At 38.6% G+C, this 25,240-nt stretch overlaps 1 protein-coding gene across 1 annotated transcript in view; it reads left to right on the top strand.

The window, feature by feature from the left end:
* Nucleotides 1-25,240, top strand: part of LOC131162928 (calcium-dependent protein kinase 4) — a 33,649-nt gene that overhangs the window by 5,496 nt on the left and 2,913 nt on the right. Inside the window, exons 2-6 of the mRNA XM_058119549.1 lie at nucleotides 4,167-4,310; nucleotides 4,428-4,580; nucleotides 4,709-4,824; nucleotides 13,371-13,538; nucleotides 13,635-13,859. Of these exons, the coding sequence (XP_057975532.1) occupies nucleotides 4,167-4,310; nucleotides 4,428-4,580; nucleotides 4,709-4,824; nucleotides 13,371-13,538; nucleotides 13,635-13,859 (806 nt within the window). The remainder of the gene's footprint in view (nucleotides 1-4,166; nucleotides 4,311-4,427; nucleotides 4,581-4,708; nucleotides 4,825-13,370; nucleotides 13,539-13,634; nucleotides 13,860-25,240) is intronic.

Genomic DNA, 25,240 nt, shown 5'->3' with positions numbered 1-25,240 from the left:
AGGGGGATTTATGAATATGCAAAATGGAAGAAAAAGAGATCGAGGAAGTAGGATTTGTTCCTCTTATCCCCTTAACTGTTGCAATGGATCCATCAGCAAGGGTAACTCAAGGTAGGTTTCTAGAATACTCGAGGGCAAAAAATAGAGTTGGTTGCCTGTGTTATATTGTTAGTGGTGGCAAAATTGATGACTCAAGGAATAGTGGGAGAGATGTTGGGTGATGTGTAGGCTGTAGGGTTACTTTTTGAGCAAAAGTGCAATGTGATTGGATGCTTGACACTGCAGGAACCTTGAATATTCCTCCTTGGGGATAGTTAATGTTATGCTGTTCGCCAATCACTAAACTAGTGAGTGATGACACAACCGTAGTTTTTGGGATTTATGGACTCCATCTAAACCAGAAATGCACAATGAACAAGATGCTTTTGGGGTTCATGAATTCCATCCCAACACACACAATCTCGATCTCTAAAGCAAATCACACACAAAGAACAAGTTAAACAACTGGATCAAATCACAAACACAGCAACATAACACTATTTCAAGCTCAATTAACTCAGTAAACACCGAAAAACAACCTCTAGCAGTACTACACAATCATTCTTGGAGTGCTGTACATGAACAACCGAAAGGTGAAATCTTTGGACAAAAATCCATCACCAAAAACTCAGGGCTTGTTTGCATCGTTTCTGTTTTCTGTTGTTGTTTCTGTACAATGAATAAACAGATTATGGAAATGAATGTGTTTACGTTGCTAGTTTTCTGTTTCTGTTGTTAGTTTTCAGTTTATGAAAAATTGAAAACTAGATTTTATGGTTTTTAGTTGTTCTGGCAACCTATTGCCAGAAATGTTTTTGGATTAAATCATTCGTTTTATATATACTTTTTAATAAAAGTAAAATAAAATTGTCATATGAATTTATAATAATGTCATAAAATTTCAAAAAAGTCAAAAAATTAATAAAAGCAATTATGGAGGAAACAGTGCATGATCAATTCAAGCCAAAAACATGGCTGTATAAAGCTTCACGTGCTGGCTCGTGGGGTCAGCTCTGCCAGTCTTCAGCTGGGGTGTGAGGGCGCATGAGGGCAGCTCTGGCAATGGATTCCAGAAATTGGTAGATCGGCAGTGTTTGTGAAATAGTATTAATTTTGCAAGATCTTAAGGGGTTTTGTTGTTCCTCAACTGGCTCTGCCGTCCAGGGAATTTCCGGTGACTGCTGTGTGTTTTGGCTGCTGTTGGCTGGTTTAGAGGGCTGTGGTGGTGCTAGCAATTCTCCTATGATTGTTGATGTCTACAGGATTTAGGATTTCTGGCTTTGGTTTGACAGTGGTTGCGTCGCCTAGGGTTTAGCCCTTGGGACCATGTTAAGCTACGACTTCAGCTAATAGCTTAAGCTCTTAGCTTGTGGACCAACAATTTATATCAAGCTTTAAAAAATATTATTATTTTTATTATTTTTCTTATTTTTAATATTATAATCATAATATTATTGTGTGATAGTAGTATATTATAAAGGGTAACTTTTCTTTTTTAATTTTTTTTTGGGTCTGAGTAGCTAAATATTGAGGGAAGTTCAGTCTCATAAATTTGGATGCCTGTAGGAATTTTCCATTATCCAAAGTGAGAATGGGAATGAAATATTATGTGCTGGTCTTTCATTCCCAAAGTAATCAAAGGTGACTGCTACGTTAGGTGTTGCATCACATCAGCAAGAAGGATTCTGTGGACCACACCACCCCTAAAAAGGGGAGGGTAGCTTTGTTTTTTATTGGCTTGGTTGTGGCATCCCATTCCTAGGAGGGATTTCATGAATTGAATGCACACTAGATAGGGAGATAGTTTTGTTTTGTTTTTGTTAGGCTTGGTTGCTTGATGAATTTCTCTCTACTTTTGCACTTTGTTCTTCTAGAATTGGCCTTCTTTATCTTTCATTTATATTAATTGTTTCTTTGAGTAAATTGATGGCTTAGGTTGTTTGGTCGAAAATTTTCTTCTTGCCTGATTAGAGACCTTGTTGTTGGATTACATTGTTATCTTTGTTAAGAAATGTTATTCGTGAAGTCTCATTTCATTAGTTTTTTTGGATGAACAAAGGGCCAATGGCTGGAAATTGTATATTTAAAAGGGTTCATTTCAGGGGCAGCAGTCAATATGATAGAAAGTTATTTTTGACTTGGTATGTAATGGAACCTTTCCTCTCCTCTTCTTCTTCCATTTTTTTTTTTGGGCTTATTGGTGTTATTTGTTTTGTTATTCTTGCATAATGATTCTCCTAATCTAAGATGCATAATAGATTTAAAATGATGATGTTCTCATTTTGTTCCTAAACAGAAAGTTTGAATAGTGGTTGGCTGACCTTTTATGGGAAGCATCATCATTTACATGGTTATCTAGATTTTTATGGGACATTTCAATGCCCCTTGGAAGATAATCTTTCCACTGTATTTTACATTGCATTTGAACTGAACCTGTTTTGAAAGTTATTATGTTTCATTATATGAATATGTTCATATTTTGGAATTTAAATAACTGCAGTAGTTGCATTTCTTTGGTAGGTAACATCAAATAGCTACCTCAGTTCTGTTTTTTTATTTTTTTTTATTTTTTTAGGAGTAAGTTCCTTTTTACCCTGACAAGTGCACTGCCTTCAGGAACTTTATGAAACAAAATTAATTGATTCAACTGCATGGATCATAAATTGGCTTTTAGGCTATAATTTTGAACCAAAAACTTTATAGAGTTTGATGTGCTTTTGATGTTATTTATGGCATCTTTACCTGGACATCAACCAAAATAGCTGCTTGTGTTGTCATTGGTAAGTTGCGTACCAGTTAATCAAAGATTACTTATTTATTTTCCCTTGATTGAAGGAACAGATCATATAATTTGGCATGTAGCACCCATGAATAGGTATGGAAACATGATGATGCTAAACAAACATTAGCATGGGTGGAGCTACATGCATATCAGTTTTGGGCAATTGTCCCCACTGAGATGTAAACATCTTCTTCAACCTATATATTTATGTGACAGAAAAGTTATATAAATTTTAAAAATTGATCCCATTCAAAATGGAAGTATTGGGGTCATAGTCAATTACTCAAGAATTGTAATGATATTTTGGAAATTTTTAAAAAAAATAAGAACTGAAAAATACAAATTTTAGCCCCACAGTTTGATAATGTCACTTTCATACTAGAGGTATTATGTTGGAACTTTGAAAAAGAGGATGGATCTAAGAAGGGGCATTGGTTGTCCTCCGTGTAGCCCCTAATAAGCTTTCTAATAGACAAAAATACAAGTCCCTAGGCCCTATGGCCACATTTTTCTTCTAGTACAATTGTATCTTTATCTCCATAGTACTAACTAAAGCCTCCTAATGAACCCAAAAAGATTTTTATCTCTTGAGGAAGTGATGATATTAGTGATTTTGATTGTGGTGGCGGGTTGTTGTCAGATGAGATTTGAGAACAATATGGGCACATTTCTGATTCCTGTGATGAAATAGGGGATTGATCTTATGTTCATCCACCACAGTTGGAAGGTTTGAGGGAGTTTACATTTTTGATAACTATGGGTTTGTGAATAAGTTTCAGTTGGAAGCTTGAATTCTTCTGGATAAAATGGATTTAAAGCTTAGTGATATTGGAGGAAATGAAGTGTTTTGGACGGTGGTAAAAGTTGAAAGATGAAGGGTCCAAGGGAACTAGCGAATTTGAAGAGTACGGTAAATTATGATGGAAAGCGTTTGAAAAGAGAGTTTTTTTGTAATTCTGTTTTAGTTTTAGTGTACTCTTTTGTTTTGTTCTGCTTTTTCCCCCCTTTGGTGAGTGTTTTTTTATGGTGGACTCCTTGTCCCTCCATGTTGTACCTTCATTTCTTTCTATCTAATATACCTTCTTTTATCGTAGAAAAAAAGAAAAGAAAAATTGAATGCACAAGTAAGTACCCCCACTGATGGGAGGTCTTGGCTCCTGCTCCACCACATTAGGATACCTTGCCATACTGAAGTGCTCAACTTTCTTTTCTTGAATGAACCATTCAACAAGTTGCTCTTTGAATAGTTCTATTTTCATGCTTAGAGATTACCATGAAATTCTTTAGTGGTGTTCTGTTACATAAGAATTAAGAATTGCTGGCTACTTATTATTATTTTTTCCAGGGGAATTTTTTTGTGATGTCGTTGGAAGTCCTTACTATGTTGCTCCTGAGGTGTTGCGGAAGCGTTATGGACCTGAAGCTGATGTATGGAGTGCTGGTGTTATCCTATATATCCTATTAAGTGGAGTTCCACCATTTTGGGCTGGTACCTTGTCAATCAGTCAAATCTATCAATTTGTGCTGCAGTAATCGAATTTCTTGATTATATGAGTCTTTGCTGTGTTGGTAACAATGATTTATTTACTTATTTTTTAACTTGCAGAATCTGAAGCAGGTATCTTCAGACAGATTTTACAAGGAAAAATAGATTTTGAATCAGAACCATGGCCTGCCATTTCAGAAAGTTCTAAAGATCTGATAAGAAAAATGCTTGAGAGGGACCCAAGAAAAAGACTGTCAGCTCATGAAGTTTTATGTGAGTTATTTTCATTTTGTTAAGCCAGACTTTTCTGTGCTGGTCTTTGAAGCTGGGGATATCAGCAACTTAGTTTGTCAAAGCTCTTGCATTTGTTTTTGTGACAATTGAATTGTATTTTTTGTCAGGCCACCCATGGATTGTGGATGATAGGGTTGCACCAGACAAACCTCTCGATTCTGCAGTTTTGTCACGTCTGAAGCAGTTCTCGGCAATGAACAAACTTAAGAAGATGGCTTTGCGCGTATGTTGACAAACTTGACATCACAAGCTCCCATTTTGCTTTATGTTTCTTACACATTTTTATGACCATTGATAGCAAAATAATCTGATTGTCAACTTGTCATTCTTCTAATAATTGCTTGTGAATAACAATATTAGATTTTCTTGCGCTAGGATACCTTGGTTTGAGCTGATCATATGATTTTTTAAAATTGAAGAGTTTAGTTTTTTTTTTTTTTTAATTTTATGAATAAGCTGTTACTGCACAAGGATATGATTGTAATTTCCAACCTACATTAATATCAATACATTTGTGAGAGGAGGAATTGTTGATGGTTTTTTTCCCCTATCTTCAATCACTGTGCTGAGTTTGGAGACAAAGATGGTTCTGCTCTCTGGAGCGTGATTATGAATTTGCTTTTAGGGTTTGAAGTCCAAAGATGGCCACAAATCCTAGTTTCTGTGGTATGTCTGGAACATACTAACTCTTCTGTCCTACTGTTTTCCTTTTTGTTGACTGTTGTTGTCTTGTTGAATTCCAATTGCATGTTTATGGCTCTGGAGGCAACTTGATATCAGAAAGTTTCTGACTCAGTTGGTCTTTATTCTTGTTGCTGTGCCCTGCAGCATCCTTTTTGATTTTGAAATTATACTGATTGTTGGTTCTTATTCTGGTTGCTGATTGATGCGTCTGATTGTGTTAATTCTTTTCCTTCTCTCTTGTTTTCCTTTTGGCTGTTTGGGTTGTTTCTGTGGCATATTTGGATGCTCCTGTGGCTGGTATATGCTGTCAATTCATGGTCTATACATGCTCTTTGCAATGCTCAGTCATTGGCATCTTATGCTTAGTTGCTGTTAAAGTAGGCTATGTGTTTAGTTGGAGTTTGTGAATATTTTCTGTGCTTTACTGTTAGGAGAGTTGCTGTTTGGTTGTCATAAATATTGGTTGATTGCGGTCAGTTTCTGGTTGGTTACTGTAAAGTTCCTTTGAGCTACTGAGTGTAGTGTTTCACTAATCTTTTTAATTTTCTGCTGCTGTAAAGCGTGTGTTTGTGTGTGACAATAAGTTTAGCGGGTGACTCTGGGTTAACTAGCTCTAAAAGTGTTGTGATGACCTCTGCAGAGTGTAATCTGTTTCATAAGAATTATATTAAATTAAATAAAGGGAATTATATTTGGTGGGCAGCCACTGTTTAAATACCTTTTACTGGAAGAGGAAAGTAAATTTTACCATTGATCCTCCGAATGTAAATCTGATAAATATGTGGAGTGAGTGCAAGAGGATGCACAAGTTCGTACTATGTTGTGGATTAGTATGGAGCCACCAATTAGTTGTTGTGTTATGCTGACAAAGTCTGCAGAATTGGTTTCGGAGCATCTTAAAAGGTTGTAGTTGAAGGGCGATTGATTCGATAGCTTCATTCTCAATCAGAAAAGCCCGACAGATTTGGATTTGCTGTTAGTGGCGGTTGTAGTTATAGAGGGGGTAGAGCATGTAGAGAGGATGTTCTGAGCCAATTGTAGGATGTAGCATACTTAGTGGTGGTTGAAGCATTGGTTGTGGTTGTGGTGGGTGGGGGTTAGTTCTGGAGACAGTTTGTGCAGTAATCAGCACTACTGCACTTGCTAGTTAGGAAGAAGAGGGTGAAGTGCATTCTCATGTTATTACAGCACCAATGGCTGGGCAGAGTCATGATAAGTGACTACTTCAAAGTAGGAGTACTCACAACTATTGTCTGTTTAGAATCAATCTTCCACGACCACTCTTGCCAAGTTGGATAATAGTGGTCCTGCGTATCTTTTATTCTTTATGTACACTATGGATTATTGATTATAAAGCCTTAGATCATATGCATGGATCTTTCACATTACTATCTGAGGTTCAACTAGTGTCTTGTTCTTCTGACTTGACTCTTGCTGATGGTAGCACATCCTAGAATTTCAGTATTGGTGGTGCATATCATTATCCCAGCTTATTGTCGTCCCCCTCTTTCTTTGTCCTTAATTCTGTTTGTTCCCAAATTTCCTTTTAACTTACTTTCTGGTAGGAGACTTTGCCAATCTAAGAGTTTGGTTACATTTTATCCTTCTTCTTGTGTTGTCTACATTCTAGAATCTCAAGACACAGCAGTTGATTGGTGGATGGTGTGGATCTAGTGGCTCATATTACTTAGATGGTGATTCAGGTGGTGCTGCTTGTCAAGCATTGACGGTCTACTCCATTCAGCTGCACTGTCGTTTGGGTCTTCCATCAGTGGAGAAAATAAAAGTTGTTGGTTCTTTTGTTGGAGTCATGTCTATCATTGAGTATGAAGCTTGTTAATTGGATAAACACCTCGAGGTATCTTATCCTCCTTGAGTTGCTAATAGAGTTTCCAGTCCTTTTCATTTATTGCATTCTGATGTCTCGGTCCATCTTGAGCTGCTTCTCATCATGGATTCAGAAAATTGTTTTGAGCTGCTTTCTATTTTCAAATATTTTTTTGCTGCTGGTGTTAAGATTTTAACTATATTTTTTGATAATGCCTTGGGATATCATTATACCCCTTTAAAATATATTATGGAATCTCAAGGCATCGTTATTCATCTTTTATCTCTATCCCCACTCAAAATGGTGTAGCAGAACACAAAAATTGACATTTATTGGGAGTTGCTTGTAGTCTAATGCTTTAGATGTCTGCTAAAAATCTGTTGGGATGGTGCTATTCCCACTGCCGGTTATTGCATCAATGGGGAACCTTATTCAGTACTCATAATTAAACTCTTTATTTCTGTATTATTCCCATCCTTGGATCTTTTCCCTTGGTTTGCATACATATTTGGATGTACTTGGTATGCTCACAATCTGGCTAGGTACAGATAAACTTGATCCCATATCCCTTATATGTGTACTTTGAGTTATTTTCATACTCAAATGGGGTATCATTGTTTTCATTTGCCTTCTTCGCTGTGAGCTCATTCCTCCTTTAGAGGATTACCTCTTGTGCTGTCAACTGTGCCACTTCCTACCATTCTTTTGCACCTGAATTAACTATGTTGGAAACTTCTAGCCCTCCCAAGGCTCCCATCAATCCATGCCTCCACCAGATGCTAACAAGTCTTGATGATCCAAGACCGACTTAGTGCTGTCCTGATCCTCCTTCGGATAATGTCATTCCTTCTACAAGTTCTGCAACTAATAACGTAGACTTTCCTAACTCTTTGAAAAAGATCTAGTTCATGTACCTTTGATCCTATTTAAAGATTTATTGGCTAGTCACCATTAAGTCTCACTCCCTCATATTGTGGTTTTCTTGCTTCTTTTTCATGGCCTCGTCCAAACACCACGTAGGATGCTCTGTTTGATGTAGCAGGAAGAGATATATGCTCTTTGTCTAAATCATGTGTGAAGAGATACAGGTGCTTCATCTAAAGCGTGCATGGGAGCTTGCACCTCTTCCTCCTCTCTTGACTTGATGTAAGCGATCTCTTTGTGCATAGTTTGGGAAGTTGAGTTAGTTGGTTTTAAATTTTTCAATTAAAAAATGTATTAACAATCATACAGTATTTTATAGGAATAATGTTATGGAGAGGATAATTATGGTTGTTTATGTAATGATAGAGTTGTTACCATTTAGGTGGTATCTTTGAGTTAAAGAACTCTGCATCTTCTTGTTTTCATAATAAGGATTTGGGAGAACTGAATTATGTTTTGGAAAGTGAAGTGGTTTATTTTCCTTAAGGTATTAGTTTGTCTCAAAGGAAATATATACTTGATCTACTTGAGGAAATGGCTTAAATGGGGATCTAAACCAATTGATTCTCTTGAGGATCATTATGTTAAGCTTATATTAAGCTTATAGTTGATCAAGGAGATCTGATACTTGATCCTCAGCACTACTGGAGATTAATAGGGAAGCTGAATTTTTTGATAGTTACTCAAGTACTCAACCTGGCATTTCCTCTGCTATTAGTACTGTAATCCAATTTATGGATCAGCCTCAGGCACCCCTTTGAAATGCTGTTATCTGCATTATATGTTATTTAAAGAAAGCCCAAGGACTTGGTTTATTTTTTGAATCCCATGATTATATGCAGAATACTAGTTTCTAAGATTTGATTGGGAAGGTTCATCCTCTGTTCAAGGAGATCTGATAATTGATCCTCAACACTACCGGAGGTTAATTGGGAAGTTGAATTATTTGATAGTTACTCAACCTTGCATTTCGTATGCTATTAGTACTTCCAATTTATGGGTCAACCTCAGGTGCTTCATTGGAATGCAGTTGTCTGCATTCTGCTTTATTTAAAGAAACCTTAAGGACTTGGTTTATTTTATGAATCCCATAATCCTATGCAGACTGGCCTCAGGCACCCCAGTGAAATTTGCATTCTATGTTATTCAAAGAATGCCCAAGGTCTTGGTTTATTTTATGAATCTCATAATTATATCAGAATACTAGTTTCTAAGATTTGATTGGGAAGGTTCATACTCTGATGAAAGTGATCTGACAATTGATCCTCAACGCTTAAGGAGATTAATAGGGAAGTTGAATTATTTGATACTTACTCGACATGACATTTCCTATGCTATTAGTCCTGTAATTCAATTTATGGATCAACCTCAGGTGCTTCATTGGAATGCAGATTGGAAGGTTCATCCTCTGAAAGAAGATCAACCACTTGAAGCAGATAATTTGTGCCTGACTTAGTACGGAAGAGTATAGGACAATTGCTCATATTAGCAAATGAAGTTATGTGGTTGAACAACTCTTGCAAGAACTTGGTTTTATCCATGTGGTATTGATGAAATTATAGTGTGTCAATCATGCCACCATGCACATAACTTCCAATTCAGTAAAAATATTGTGGTTGAGTGTTACTTGGTAGCATAAAACACTCGAGTGGAGATCTATGCACTCCTTGCATCGCTTCTCACATACACTTGGTTAATTTGTTCATTAAGGGCTTAGTTTTGAGTCGTGTTAAGTTCTTTTTCTTTCTTTCTTTTTTGTTTGTTTTTTTTTTTTTCACTGATGGTATTTAGTTTCTTTTGACTAATCCATGGGGTGGAGGGCCCTTACCTTAATTTTTCCAGGTTAGCCCTTGACCAACTTTCTTAGCCAAAAAAATAAAAACGTTTACCAAGAACAGCCATTTGCCCATGCCTTTGCTAGTGAGTTTTTACATACCAAACTTGGACTATTTTAATTTTTATAGTCCAGTTTGAGGGTGAGTGCTATGAGTTAACTATTAGTGTATGATGGTAGGATTGTAATTTATTACCTACTTTAATATAAAATATTTTTGGGAGGAGGGTGAGTCGTATTTTCTCCCGTTCACGTTTCTCTCTCTCTCGCTCTTATGTCTCAAATATTATTTCTCAAATTGGGACCTGATTAAAATTTATAATTACTGAGAATGATGATCAAATGATTCAAATCTAATACTCATTGTCCTTCAAATAAATCAAATCTAATACTTATTGTCCTCCGTATGTTCTATGGAGTTAATTTAAGTGATTGTGCCAAATTTATTTAATTTGTGAGATGATTCTGTTGTATACTGGTCTTAATTGTAAGTTGCTGATAGTATTGTGCTTTAAACAGTTGGCTTATGATTTTGCTAATTTCAACTATTATTTTATTAAATCTTGATTTTTATATTTACAAACTCCGAAATGTTTGAAGTATAAAGAATGGAATTCATCGGAATGTGTGGGATATACCAAAGGAAGTGACAACGTTTTCTATGTGAGCCCTTGGAAGCTTGTTTCCTGGGTAGCTTGTCTCTTCTTTTCTCTTACCCGCATTAAAGTGGGTAATGGTAATAGAATTTATTTTTGTGAAGAAATGGATGGCCCTGCCAGATGCGTATCATTTCTTGTTGGTGTTATTTCAGGGTTTTGGGAATAGTAGAAGAGGGAGGACTTGTGCAGTCTATGCCATTTTGTGGACTCTCATGGCTCAAGAGAAATGTGAGGGTTTTCAAGGATTAGAAGACTTCTTCGATTCTTCTTTGGGAGAAAGTTACTTTTTTTCTTTTTCTTTTTCTTTCTGGGCACATTACTTTAGGCTCCATTTGAAATTTGGTCTAAGGAAAGGAAAATTCAAAAGAATCCACTTTTCATGTTTGGTTATGGAGGGAAGTAAGAAAGAAAATAAAAAATATGCAAAATTAATAAACAAAAATTTAGCTTCAGGCAATTTTCTTAATTATTAATTATATTAACTATTTTTATTTTTAATAGTTATTTAATATAGTATGCAATGCAATTTTGCCTGGAGTGTATGGAATAAATTATTTGATCTTTTTGGAGAATTTTGGGTTTGTCCAAAGATAGTGGAGGATTTTTTGGCCATCTCTTTTGGCAGTTTTTGCAGGAAAAAGGAAATGACAGCGCTCTGGAAATGTGCTTTCTTTGCAGTTTTTTGGCGCTTTGGATGGAACTCATTGCATGTATTTTTTCAGGGAAGAAGTTGTTGTCTTTGATGATGTGGGAGAAGATTCATTATATGGCTTTTCTTGGTGTGGGTCATGGGAATTTTAAGGGGCTTAGCTTTTTGGATATTCAGCATGATTGGCAATATTTGCTGAATTCTTAGAGTGCACTGATTTTTGTTTTGTTATTTTTGCTTTTTCAGTTTTCTTCTTTGTTTTTTATCTGGTTTTTTTTTTTTTCAGATTTTCTCAATAAGCTTCTTCTTTTTCTATGAAAAAAGATAGTTATTTAATATAGAGAGAAATATAATGAAAGATGAATTCCCTTCTTATTTTCCTTTCCTTTTCCCAAACAAAATCCTCATTCCAAATGGACTGGGTTTTTGGGGGGTTATTGCTGTCCGATCTTCAGGGTTATTGGAAGGCAGTGTATTGTGATTAATTTTTATTTTTGCAGTGGATGTCATATTGTCATCTTCCATCTCTTGTACTTTTTTAGTTTCTAGTGGAATTGTTTTGTTATGGGGTACGGATTTTAGCATGATATACAAAATTGGGTTTTAAGTTTACCATTTAAAAGGCTTCAGTATTTCTCAAATGACTACTTTTAGCCCAACAGTCTCAATGCTTTATAGTTTCCTGGGCCTGGTTTGATTCTCTTTGTGAATTCTTCCAAGCCGTATTTCCAAGATTTATATCAATTATGCCAATGCTTATAGCATGTATATTATAGGTAGCAAAATGATAACTAAGATATCAAGGCCTGGCTATTGGCTAAACAAAGAACACCAGTTTTAGAGTCAAAAAACGGGATCCTGTCCAGAGAAGCTTGATTCACCGACTGTCAATTTTTAATTTTCATTGGCATCTGTGATTTCATTTGTATGCGGAGCCGCAGAACAATAAATGGACCATACGCAGTACAGAGCGTATATTTGTCCTTAATGCCATGTTTGATGGGAAGGACAAGGTTTTTGGTTGAACAAATTAAAATAGAAGGAAAGATAATAATTAAAAGAGTAAGGTAGTGATTTTAGTTAATGAGATTAAAGGGTACATTTGAAGGGGAGCCGTGATGCAACGGTAGAGTTGTCTCCGTGTGACTTGGAAGTCATGGGTTCGAGGCGTGGAAACAGCCTCTTGCAAAAATGTAATTTAAGGTTGCGTACTATAGACCTGTTGTGGTTCGCTCCTTCCCTACAACCTGCATGCACAGGAGCTTTGTGAGCCAGCTGCCTTCTTTTTTTTTTTAAGTTTAGATCAAAGGGTACTTCTCTTTCCTTACACTTTCTTCTCATTTTGGAGGGATTGATTTAAGATTGAGAGGAAGCCTTTTCCTTTTGGGTCTACTCTCCTTTCTTAGTTCTCCACTATTCCAAATGAAGGGAGGACTTTCTACTCACTTTTCCTTCCTTCTTTGCTTGCTTCCTCTTCTGTTCCTACCAAACGTTATGTAGAAGTGGGAGATGAACACAGTCAACATGCTCACTTGAAAATCATCCCGTAAAGCATTGGGGGGAAGCAAGATAGATTGTGTACTTATTTAAAGGTCTTTTTTTTTTTTTTTTAGAACATTGTATCTCCCTCACCCCACCCAACCCTTATCACTTAAGTCAGGTGTTCGGTTGAAAGTCTTTACAAATTATTGGTTTTCAGTAAAATTATGGTGAAGCCTCTTGGCACTTTTAATCTTTGTTTGCATTCTCCATTGGATTGCTTTGGAACTTATTATAACAAATTTCAATACGTAATGACATACCGAAGAGATTCAATAAACTAATTCTGCAATTGTTGTAACTTCTCCCTGTGGACCGTGACAGCTCACACCAATAAGCAACAACAGTTAGATTGTACACAATTTATGCTTCTGCTGATGTTTAAATGCATTAGCTGGATTTTTCACTCATTGATACAAAGATGTGAGGTTCCTGAATGATGTTTTTGACTTAAGGAAATCGTTTCATGGTCCATATAAAATACGGAATTAACTCAGCTTTGTTACTTGTACCTGGTGACTTCCATGTGATAAAGCAGTCGCAGTACCTTGTTCACGATTTGTGTTGTACTGTGCTAAAAAAATCCACTTATTGTGTGGAAATATTCAGGTGGAATTTTCATTTATTTTATGTAATGTGATTTTTGGTGCAGGTAATAGCAGAAAGACTTTCAGAAGAAGAAATTGGTGGTTTAAAAGAGCTGTTCAAAATGATTGACACAGACAACAGTGGGACAATAACATTTGAGGAACTAAAAGTGGGTCTGAAGAAAGTAGGTTCGGAGCTAATGGAGTCTGAAATTAAAGCTCTTATGGATGCGGTAAGTATATTGTCACAAACTTTGACACAGAACTTTTCATACTATACATGGTTCTCCAATTAACTGAGAAACTTTCGGTGTTGTTGAATTTTGAAGGCTGATATTGACAACAGTGGATCCATAGATTATGGTGAATTTCTTGCTGCTACTTTGCACATGAATAAGATTGAGAGAGAGGAGAATTTGATGGCAGCCTTCTCTTTTTTTGACAAAGATGGTAGTGGTTACATAACCATTGATGAGCTTCAACAGGCTTGCAGCGAGTTTGGTCTAGGAGATGTTCATCTGGATGATATGATCAAAGAAATTGATCAAGACAATGTAAGTCTGCCTTGTTATGTCATGGCTATGATTTTATCAGCCTGTGCAACTTTTCATTTCTGTGAATTTTCTTAATCATCATCATTATTTATTCTCTTGGTAAAATTTCAAATACAAGTTGAAGAAAAATACAGTGAGAGACCTACTTAGAGAATGCTTTAAAATCAAGGGAGCACAAACAGAAATGGAACAGTGCATTGTTTGAAAGGGAGCAGGGGTCTCAACCTGAGTGTGGGAGAGTGGTGTCTTTGATAAATGCTAAACATAGTGGGTGGTGGGATGTTGGAAAGGGTGATGGCTTCTGCTCTCATGCTTGCTCATCTCTCCACTATGTTTCTTTTTCTTGGTAGGTGTTCAAAACTAGGTATGGAGTAGAACCTCCACAAATTGTTGCAGATAGAAAAAACTTTCAATTTGCAACTGGAAAAGATTGGTATAGGGGTTATTTGTAGGACTGGAGGAGAAATCTCAAAATTGAATCCAGTGGATTAAGGTTACTTTATCAGCTGCTAGATGTGTAGGCAAGTGTTTGTCTTTGGTTTTATCGAGATTGGATCAGTTCATTCGTTATAGGAAGGTCAGTAGAACAAAGTTTGTTTGGAGGGAGAGATTGGTGAAGGCATATGCAAGTGTTGAAGGTGATTGCGTGTGTTTGGAGAGGACAAGCAAGCCGCTAGCAAAATTTGTGGCTCAACCTTCAAAGATTCATGATTGCCAGGCCTGGAAGAAGGTAATCTCTGGTAGTTCAGACTTTAGAGGCAGCAAAAGTGGGGTGGTGATGTGGCAACTATGGAGGTTCCTAATTGGTGTGTGTTGTAGTGGTGGCGGTTGTTTAAAAGGTTTCAGAGAAGCTAAAAGCCTCTTTAGTGTCTTTAGTTGTGGAAAGTATTCTTCGTTTTCATTTTTTAAATTTTCCAAGGAACTATAAAAATTTTGGCTTTTCTTTTGATTTTCAACATTCATATTAAAAAGATAGAAAATAAAATTTTGTTTAGATTTTCAATTTTTTTTTCTTTTTTTATTTGTAGATTTCAAAATAATCACAAAAAAGGCAAGTTGTTCTCCAATTTTTCAAATTTTTTTATAAGCTAATATTGGAAATCATGGATTTTGGGGCTTGAATTTGGATTTGTATGGATTTTAAACAAATTCTATATATAATCCACACAAATTAAAGTCCAAGATCCGAATACTGTGCTCCCATATGCAAAGTAAGAGTTAGAAATCTAGAAAAATAATGAAAAGATGTTTTCCAACTTTTGTATATAAATTTGGATAATTTTAACACAAGGTGGCATTTTTGTAATTATTTGAAAAATTAGATATGAAAAATAAAACTATTTTCACAAGAAAATAGTGCCAAAACTATTTATTGTTGTTCACTTATTTAATAAAAATGTTGTAAAAATGAAAGATTAGTTTTTTTTATTTGGTTGTAATTTAAAACTAAAATGGAACAGGACAACTGTTTTCCACAACTAGATTGGCCTTGGGTTTGTGAGGGGAAGGGGTGTCTCCTGAGCAGCTGAGTGGAGTGGTTAGGAGTGGCTTCGGCCAGGCATTCTTAATATGACAGCATATTTGGCCCAGTTATTGGGAACAAGCTGGGGGCTTTCAAGGGAGATTTTGCCCATACAATAGATGTGTTTGGGCCCAGATTATGTTTTCTAACACATGAGGGAATTTGTCTACCGGAATGGGACTGCCCCTGCTGCATCATTGTCGCAGGCACTTGTAGCTGTCCAGAAGAATTTAGGGTTCTGGACTCCAAATATACAGTTGAAGAGGGCATACAGATGTGTAGACCTCAAGCCCAATATATTTGACGGCAGACTGGTGTCACGGTCCGCCTTTTTCACACCGTTGTGAAGGGCCGTGCGGCGCTAGCTAAAGCACTCTTGCTTAACTAGCCAGCCTTTTGTTTACCAACATTCATCCACGGAACACTTTCATTAACATTCAATCAGATAGCAGCGGAAATAATAATCAATTCATGAAAGCCGTGGCAACCAAGCAGTAAATATTGAAGCAAACGTAATTCATTAATAAATCCTCCGTTGACATGTTGTACTTAGCGAGGGAGGCAAGTAGGCTAAGCACGTTGACAATTGCTAGTGAGTTTTACAATGATTGATGAACACTCACCCTCCCCTAAAGAGCTTTCTAGGCCATTCTCACTCTAGCACTAGGAAACATCAAAGTGACCGAGGAGTCATACTGCCTTATTTGGCTTACAATGAAAGAAATACTAGAAAATAACCCTACACTAGTATTTACATGATGGAAACCCATCCCAAACACACGAGATAAGCGGTCATAGGCAAGCATAATGCCCTGAACAAGCTTAGCCCGTGACATTCTCCCCCACTTATGCGGTCGACGTCCTCGTAGACTTTTGGCGGTAGGTACACTTCAAATTTGTCCACGAACAGTTGAATATCTTCCGCAGAAATCCAGCTGATTTCTTTGTCATCAAGGCGCTTCCACTTCACTAGGAACTTCTGCCGCTTCTTCCTTGAGGATCTGAACTTTCTGCCTGCAAGGATCTCTTCAACATCATGTCTGTCAGGTTGCACTGTCTTCAACTCTGCGCTGTTTGATTGACTTCTGCTCAGGTCATTGGTGTTGGCGTTGAATGGCTTGAGGCAATTGACATGAAATTGCGGTTTTCTCTGTTGATCTGCCCACTTCTTCATCTGCTTAGAAGCTTTCTCCAGATAGGCTTGGGCAAAGTCTGCATTCTGTCTCCCTTCACTGGTGAAGATGTATGCCTTAGGACTCTTTCGTCTGTACGGCTCGCCCACTGTGTGAGGTAACAGCGGCAGCTGGCCTGTAACAAGCTCAAAAGGGCTCTTGTTGGTTGTTGAGCGCCTTTGGGCGTTGCCACAGAACGGAGCCACATCAAGTAGTTGCACGCCATTCTTCTGGTTGTCGTTGACAAAATGGCACAAGTACTCATCTAGCAGCTCTCTGAATCTCTTCATCTGTCTGTCGATGATAACTCGAAGAGATGTCAAGGTGTGACCTGAATATCCTGAAAAACTCTGTTAAGAAGTTGTCAGTGAACATTAAATCTTGGTCACAAATAATAACTTGGGGAAAACCCCAAAGTTTCACAATAGTCACAAGGAACAATTGTGTCGTCCCCTCTGCCGAACAGTACTTTGGTGCGGCCATGAAAGTACCATACTTCTTCCGCTCCCCCTTGTCTTGTTGGCAAGTGAGACAAGTTTTGGTATAATCAACCACATCATCCCGCGTGTGCGGCCAATAATACCTCCCCAGTAGTCCTGTCATTGGAGTCATTCTCCGCGAATACCCCTTAACGAACTTCCTGCAGCATCCAGTAAGGCCAAGAAAGGAACGCAACTCCTTCACTGTCGTGGGGATCTTCCGTTCTTGAACCATCCTTACCTTCTCCATACCCCTCCGGATACGACCTTGTTCAACGGCTTGACCAAGGAATTTGTTGCTCCACCGAGCGAAAGAGAAATTCTCCTTCTTCATATTCAGACTGTTTCCCTTCAGCCTGTCGAACACCTTCCGTAGATGCTCTTCATGTTTCCTCTGAAACGACACCGATGCTCCCAACGGTGTTTTGGAAGGGCGAACACATCCCGCTTCCACTTCATCAAGTTGTTTCCCCAACTCTACTATCTCTCTAGGCACAATCCAACATGGCCTTTTAGCAGGTGGTTTCACTCCTGATAACAACTTGATCTCTTGCTCCACAGTCCGTCGTGAAGGCAAATTTTGAGGCAGCTTATCCGGCAACACCTCCTTATCCTCATCCAACACCGCTTGGATGGGCGTAGGCTCCAGCTCTTGGCCTACTTCTTTGTCTACCACCACCGTGGCTAGACGTGTCTGCTCACCCTGACCCAATCCTTCATTGAGTTGAATGGCTGAAAGGGACTTCCCTTCGTCTCCTTTCGTTGCAACGACTTGCACCATGCACGAGTGATCTCCCATCAGACACAGGGAACCAGCCGAAGGCATCAACACTGTCCTCGTCCCCATTAGGAACTCCATTCCCAAAATGACTGGATAGTCATCTAATGGCACTGCTGTGAAATTCGCATGACCTTCCCACTGTCCAAGCTTTATAGCCACTTGCTTGGCTACTCCCAGAGTAGGCTGGGCTACAGAGTTAACTGCTTTCACGCGTCCTGTATCCTTCTCTAAGGATAAGTTGAGTCTTCCTGCTTCCAACTGCGAAACAAAATTATGAGTAGCTCCCGTATCCACCATAGCGCGAGTACTCTTCCCATTTATCCTCAAGTCCACAAACATTAACCCTTTTGCTCGTGTAACTTTCGGTATTTTGGCCTGCTTTTCCAATGCGTTCACTAACCGCACTGAACCCACCCTCGGGGCATCGTCCTCTTCCCCATCGTCTTCCACTGCCTGTTCTACAATGGAAGCCTGTAAGGCATTAAGTGATGCTTTGTGAGGGCACTCAAAAACTCTATGAGGACCTCGACACAAGAAACACTCAATTTTACTCTTCCCCTTTCCATTGGGTGTGTTGAACCCTCGAGACGACGAAGCTTCCTGTGAGGTTGATGAATTAGGGTCGGCTCCCCCACTCTTGGGTTTGCCATTTTTGAAAGACTTTCCACCGTTTCCCTCTCCGCCAAACCGTTTGGACGAAGTGGTCTCATCACCAGCGTAGTCTGTCAAGCGTTCTGCAGCCGCTTGTGCAGTTGACAAGTCTTGAACCCTTTGTCTATGAAGTTCAGTTCTTGCCCACGGTTTCATCCCCTCTAGAAAATAGAACAACTTGTCCTTCTCCGACATATCCCGAATATCCAACATTAAAGCAGAAAATTGTTTCACATATTCACTGATTGACCCCGTATGCTTGAGATCTCTCAATTTTCTCCTTGCATTATACTCAACGTTCTCAGGAAAGAATTGGGCCTTGAGCTCTCTCCTCAAGTCTGCCCAACTATCAATCACACAGCTTCCATTTTCAATTTCTCTGTACTTGGTACGCCACCACAGTTTGGCATCACCAACCAAGTACATGGTCGCAGTATCCACCTTTGCCTGTTTTGAGGCCATCCTCACAACGCGAAAGTACTGCTCCACATCAAACAAGAAGTTCTCTAACTCCTTGGCATCTCGGGCACCCCCATACGTCCTGGGTTCTGGCACCTTGGTCTTGCTAACTCCCGGAGTGTTGGAGTTCCCCATAGCAAGAACCATCACATTTACCTTTGCATCCAGATCTGCCATCCGGGCTTGCAAAGTTTCCACAGTGTGGCGAAAGTCCTCTGACATGTCGCCTATCAAACCTGCTTGATGTTTTTGTGATCCCCTCACTTCATCAACAAGTTCTCTCATCTGGGCCACCTCCGCGGCCATAGTGTTGGTTGACTCTTCAACCTGTGCTTCCAGCACGCTGATCCTCTCAGCATTGTTTGGTGCCATGGTCACTTACCAAAGCTTTCCAAACCCAACAACGAAGGTAATCGAATTCACGTAGCAACTCAACCTTGGGCTCTCACCAAGTGTCACCGACTTGGGCTCTGATACCAAATGTCACGGTCCGCCTTTTTCACACCGTTGTGAAGGGCCGTGCGGCGCTAGCTAAAGCACTCTTGCTTAACTAGCCAGCCTTTTGTTTACCAACATTCATCCACGGAACACTTTCATTAACATTCAATCAGATAGCAGCGGAAATAATAATCAATTCATGAAAGCCGTGGCAACCAAGCAGTAAATATTGAAGCAAACGTAATTCATTAATAAATCCTCCGTTGACATGTTGTACTTAGCGAGGGAGGCAAGTAGGCTAAGCACGTTGACAATTGCTAGTGAGTTTTACAATGATTGATGAACACTCACCCTCCCCTAAAGAGCTTTCTAGGCCATTCTCACTCTAGCACTAGGAAACATCAAAGTGACCGAGGAGTCATACTGCCTTATTTGGCTTACAATGAAAGAAATACTAGAAAATAACCCTACACTAGTATTTACATGATGGAAACCCATCCCAAACACACGAGATAAGCGGTCATAGGCAAGCATAATGCCCTGAACAAGCTTAGCCCGTGACAACTGGCAGTGTAGTGAGGCTTGTACAGCAGAGGGTTTCGAAAGGAGGGGTACATGGTTTCGGGCAAAGCATGCAGGTGAAGGAGAAACAGATTCATCGTATGTCTTCTCTGGTAAGAGTTGTTAGCGTGAGTGGGCATCATGAGCTTTTGTCTAGTAGGCTGAAAGTAGGGGAAATGGATGTTTTAAATGCTGATGAGTTTTCCAGAGGCATTCACATGGAGGATGGATGTCCGACTTCAGGGAAGCAGGACGTGTAGATGGAGGTTAATTTTGTTGTTGATCAGGTTGGAGATCAAGATGGTGTGAGTTATAATAATGATAAGGTGGGGATGAATGGAGTGGCAATATATGGTTCTGGGAAAGTAGGTAATCCCACAAGTATATGCTCATCAGGAGCAGATGGGCATGATAAGAAGGAACTCAGTTGAGAGGCAAATCAGTGCAGTTGTGAGGATTTAAGGAGCTTTCAAATGGGTTGAAGACAGATTCAGTAAAGAAGGTTAGTGAGGAAAACCCTATCAAGGAGAAGAAGAAATGGGGTGATGTATCTGATGAGTAGAGTAAGCTGGATAGTTATTTTGTTGTGATGTAGGGTTACTTGTAGATGAGGTTCTTGAACAACTTGGGTTTGGATCAGATTCTTCTGATTTATGGGATGATTTTTCCTATAAGCCTCCATTCTCCAAGGATGATTTAAAGGGTGTTTCTGTTCTGGAGAATGGTGGAGTAGCTGAGGAGAGACACAAGATTGAGCGAGGGACTGATATCTGCTTTCCCCTGGGTCTTGCTGTCAACAATTGCTGGATAAAATGGGTTGCAGTCAGCTGAGCTGAAGGGGAAGAAGTCCATTTTGGATGAAATGGGTTTGCACCCTTCATTTGTATTATCATTCTATCTTATATATCTTCTTTTTTATCTAAAAAAATATTTCTTCTCATTTAGGCCTTGCAATTAGAAACTAATTACCTCTATAAGAACTCATCCTAAGCATATAAATTTTTTTAATAATAATGAAAATATAAATTTTATTTGGACTATTTTTAGAAACTGTTGAGACTGCATGCTTGGCCATATATTAGTTAAGCTTGTAGCATTGGAACAGTATTCTGTTCTTATGGACATTTCAGCTATTAACAGTATCATGGTTTTAAAAATCAGCTATTGTTACATTACTGTATTGGTGCTCTTCAAAACCATTGCAGGGTGATTCACATTTGTATTGCCCAATACAGTCTGTTACGGCGCTTTAACGGCCGTTATGGTTGGTTGCATGCCGTTACTGTCCACTACAGGCTGTTATGCCCCTGAACTGGTTGTGAATTGCTTTAACAATTTTCTACACTAAATTTGTACTTTTTAAGAGCAGTTTGAGCTTTTAAAACTTGAACCGAATTTATAAACTATATTCATGGTTTTTACTATCAAATGGTCAAGAATTAAATTCAAATGAATTGAAGATAAATGGTCAAGAATGGTTTTTGGTAAGTTTTTTCTTCTATTGGTTAGAAATGATATCTATGAGATACATCTGCATCCTTCAATTGCTAAAAAATCAAATTAAAAATTGAATTTGAAGGCAGGAGGTCTCTAATCTTTGCTTCATATTGCTTATCCTTTGGTTAGATGTTTTTGCTTTTATGTGCTTAAAATCTAAGATGTTCCATCATTTATGTTGCATTATTTTATATTTCTTAGTTTATATTATATTTATACTCAATAAAATAGTGATTAGTAACAGCTGCAAGGCTTTTCGCCCGTTAGTGACAAAAGAACCATTATAACATTCAACATGTTTAATATAAGTTATGCCTTACTGGCAATTTGATTTTAACAATTTGGTACAAATCATTTAAGATATTAGTGAATAAAATTTTGGAGTCAAAAACATGTGATTCTATAAGTTTTAACAAGTTTGTTGGTAATGCCATTAATGAATTCACAGGCATTGTACATTTTGGTCCACTGGCTCATAGTTTTGTCCTATAAACTGCCTCACATATTTGGAGCCCAAACTATGCTTATAAGCCCAAGATTTTCTTAGTACACATCCGATGTTGGACCAACATGCTCTCTCGTCTGATCTTGCACCCTTGTCAGAGTGGTTCATACTTTATATAAAATCCACGCACATGATAATAGTACCCCAGGGTGGCCCTGATACCAAATGCAATGGTGTCTGCTCAACTCCAGTGAGATATAGTCCACTTTGTCTTACTGGCTTCACAGTTTTGTCCTATAAAAGGCACCTCACATAATTTACCATCCTTATAAGCTCAAGATCTCCCTAGTACGTATCGGATGTGGGACTGTGACATATAGCATCTGAAGTGACTGCGACTGCTACACTGCAATTGCTATTGTTATACCAACCACTGTCATTTTAATCTCAGCCAGAGGCCAACCCTAAATTCCCAAGGTCAACTCAAGCTTTGATTGATGGCTAACTCTGTTTTTTTTTTATTTTTCGTTTTCTTCTTGATCGACCAGGTCTCTCTTTTTTATTTTTGGTAGACTAAACAGTGATTCCATTGCTCTGTTTCAGAATTTCTAAAAAAATTTCTTGAAATTTCTGCTGTCTTCTTTTGGCCTCCTCTGCTGCTCTCTTTGAGAGCTTGACCCCCTTTCTTTGTTGTTTTTTACCTTTTTTTTTTTTTTTGTTGAATTTCTTCTACCTTTTCCTGAAATTTCAGCTCTGCTGCTCTCAGTCATCTTCTTACTTCTTCTTCTGAACTGCTCTGCTGCTCTTTGTAAGAGCCACTGTGAGGCCCTTTTTTATGTTTTTTTTAATGTTATTTTTTCCCCTTGTTTTTAGCTGTTTTATTTGGAGACCCTGCTGCTTTTTCTGGAAGTATTTCTTTCCCTTGGCATTTCTGCATCTTTCATGTGGAATTTCAGGCCTGAACACTGAGTGCTGTTTCTTGAATTCCTTGGTTTGAGCTGCTCGGCAGATGCTTTTGTTTTGTTTTGTTTGTTTTGTTTTTTTCCTCCCCTCTCCCTGTTGCTCATTTTTGCTTCTATTTTTTGGACTTGTGGCATGAACATTGCATATTATTGAAAATTTGTAATGTTAGACTATATATATATATATATTCATTTAGAAGCATCGACTATTTTGGTATTTTTAAATCTAAATATTAGTACTAATGTGTCCATTTCACACAATTTTTTAAGTAAATGTGCTTCGCTTTCATCAGGCACATGCCTTTGCCTCACACCATATGCTTCATGCCTAGGCTTTAGACTAGGGGTGTACAAAAATTTCCGGAAAACTGAAAATCGGACCGAAATCACAAGTGGTTTGGTTTTTTGGTATTCGGTTCTAGAAAATGAGAATTTTCGGTTTTGGTTTCATAAATAGAACCGAACCGAAAACCCGATTTAAATATAAATTATATATAAAAATTATTATAATTAGTATGTATTAAGATATGATTGGTCCATTATCCTAGTTGTAGTAGGTTGCACCACACTGGATCTGCTCCCTTAATATAAGTGAAGTTTTTCTAGGGTTTATTCTCAAATTCTCAATCTCAACCGACCCCCCCCCCCCCCCCAAGTCCCCGACCCTTTGCGGCTCTGCCTCTGCCTCTGCGCTGCTGCTGCTGCTGCGGCTTTGCCTCCCTCCCCACTCGGCCACTCTCCAGTCCCCAACCCGTTGTGGCTCTGCCTCTGCCTCTGCGCTGCTGCTGCCGCCGCCGCTGCGGCTCTGCCTCCCTCCCCACTCGGCCGTTCTCCAGTCCCCGACCCTCTGCAGCTCTGCCTCCCTATTCGGTCACTCTCCAGTCCCTGACCCTCTGCGGTTCTGCCTCTGTGCTGCGGCTCTGCCTCCCCCCTCTGCCACTCTCCAGTCCCTGACCCTCTGCGCTTCTGCCTCTGCGATGCGGCTCTGCCTCCCTATTCGGTCACTCTCCAGTCCCCACTCACCGTCACGGCGTGACTCCAATGTTCGGTTAAAAATTGGTTAAAAATCAAAAAAATCGGAACCGAACCACCCAATGTTCAGTTCTCCAGGGAATAATAAGTTCTGTTCGGTTTTGGTTTCGGTTTGCCAAGATTAAAAGCCACAAAGTTTGGTTCAGTTTTCAGTTTGGCCCATAACCAAACCGTTATGAACTGATTGCACCCCTACTTTAGACCCGTTGCGCATCTGCCTTGCACCTTTGATTGCTATGGTATGGAGGAAATGAGTTCTCCTGGTCTGGATGATCATTCCAGGACATGAATGGTAGTGTTCTCAAAGCTGATTCATTTGCCAACTCTATACTTTTCAGATAATGAAACAAGTATTTTAAAGAGACTACATACTATGAGATGAGGATAAGAAATCCCCCAAGTAAAAAGCGCAAAAGTGAAAAGAGGAAAAACTAACAAATTTCATCAAAGCTGCTTTCCATCCCTTTGAATGTTGGACAGTGAAAGACCCCTTAAAACCCCAAAAGAATGAGGCCCAAAAAGAAGTAAGAAAAATAACTTTCTCCCAAAGCAATCTTGGAGAAGTCGATTGATCTTTAAAAACTATAGCATTCCTTTCCAGCCAAATGTTAAAAGCTATTACCTAACTCTGGTTGAGCTTATATCATGGAAGGGCTTATCATAGTTCATGAAGGTGCTTTAAGGTGTTTTTCTTCAGCAGATAATGAGTTTCTTGAGATCAAATAGATTCTTAAAGATTTCATACGACTCAGAATTATCAGGTTGGTAAAATAGATGGGCATTCAGTTCTCATTATGTACTTGTTAGTTACACAACAACTCTATAGAGTGAGGACTAAGTTTAAGCAGTGGAACAACAGGAAGGAGAAATTGAGATTTAGACTCTAGAAGGATTTGGTATTGCACTTATTTTAGAAAAAAATGTTTTAAATCTGTTTGCTAGAGCAGATGTAACGCAATGAATAGATTACCAAAGTGAATGCAACTGAAGGATTCCTCTTGGAATCATTGATACTTGATAGAAACATTTCATGAAAGCTCTGCTCTCTACAATAAAGGTTGTCATCTAGATTAGTGTATCATGCTTTCCTGGGGTTGTATATTGCTTATTTATGTGTGATAATTCACGAGGATTGTGTCCAGGAGCTGGAATGATTATGCAGAGAGAATGATTCTGGAATTGAACGGAGATCTCTCTTACATTTTGGTAGTGGGTTTTGGTTTCTTTGCCCCAGATCTTCACCTTCACCTTTACTTTGGGTGAGTGGAGAAAAGGGATCTATTGTAGCCTGCAATTATGGGTTTGGGCTGGGGTAAATGGCATTTTTACCTGTACTGGCTCTCATGACTATGAATAAGTCATCTGTTGATCCCTAGTCACAT

Source organism: Malania oleifera, chromosome 8, assembly GCF_029873635.1.
Source record: "Malania oleifera isolate guangnan ecotype guangnan chromosome 8, ASM2987363v1, whole genome shotgun sequence".
NCBI lineage: Eukaryota > Viridiplantae > Streptophyta > Magnoliopsida > Santalales > Ximeniaceae > Malania > Malania oleifera.
The sequence above is the reverse complement of the archived record's forward strand: the minus strand, read 5'-3'. Positions and strand labels throughout refer to the sequence as shown.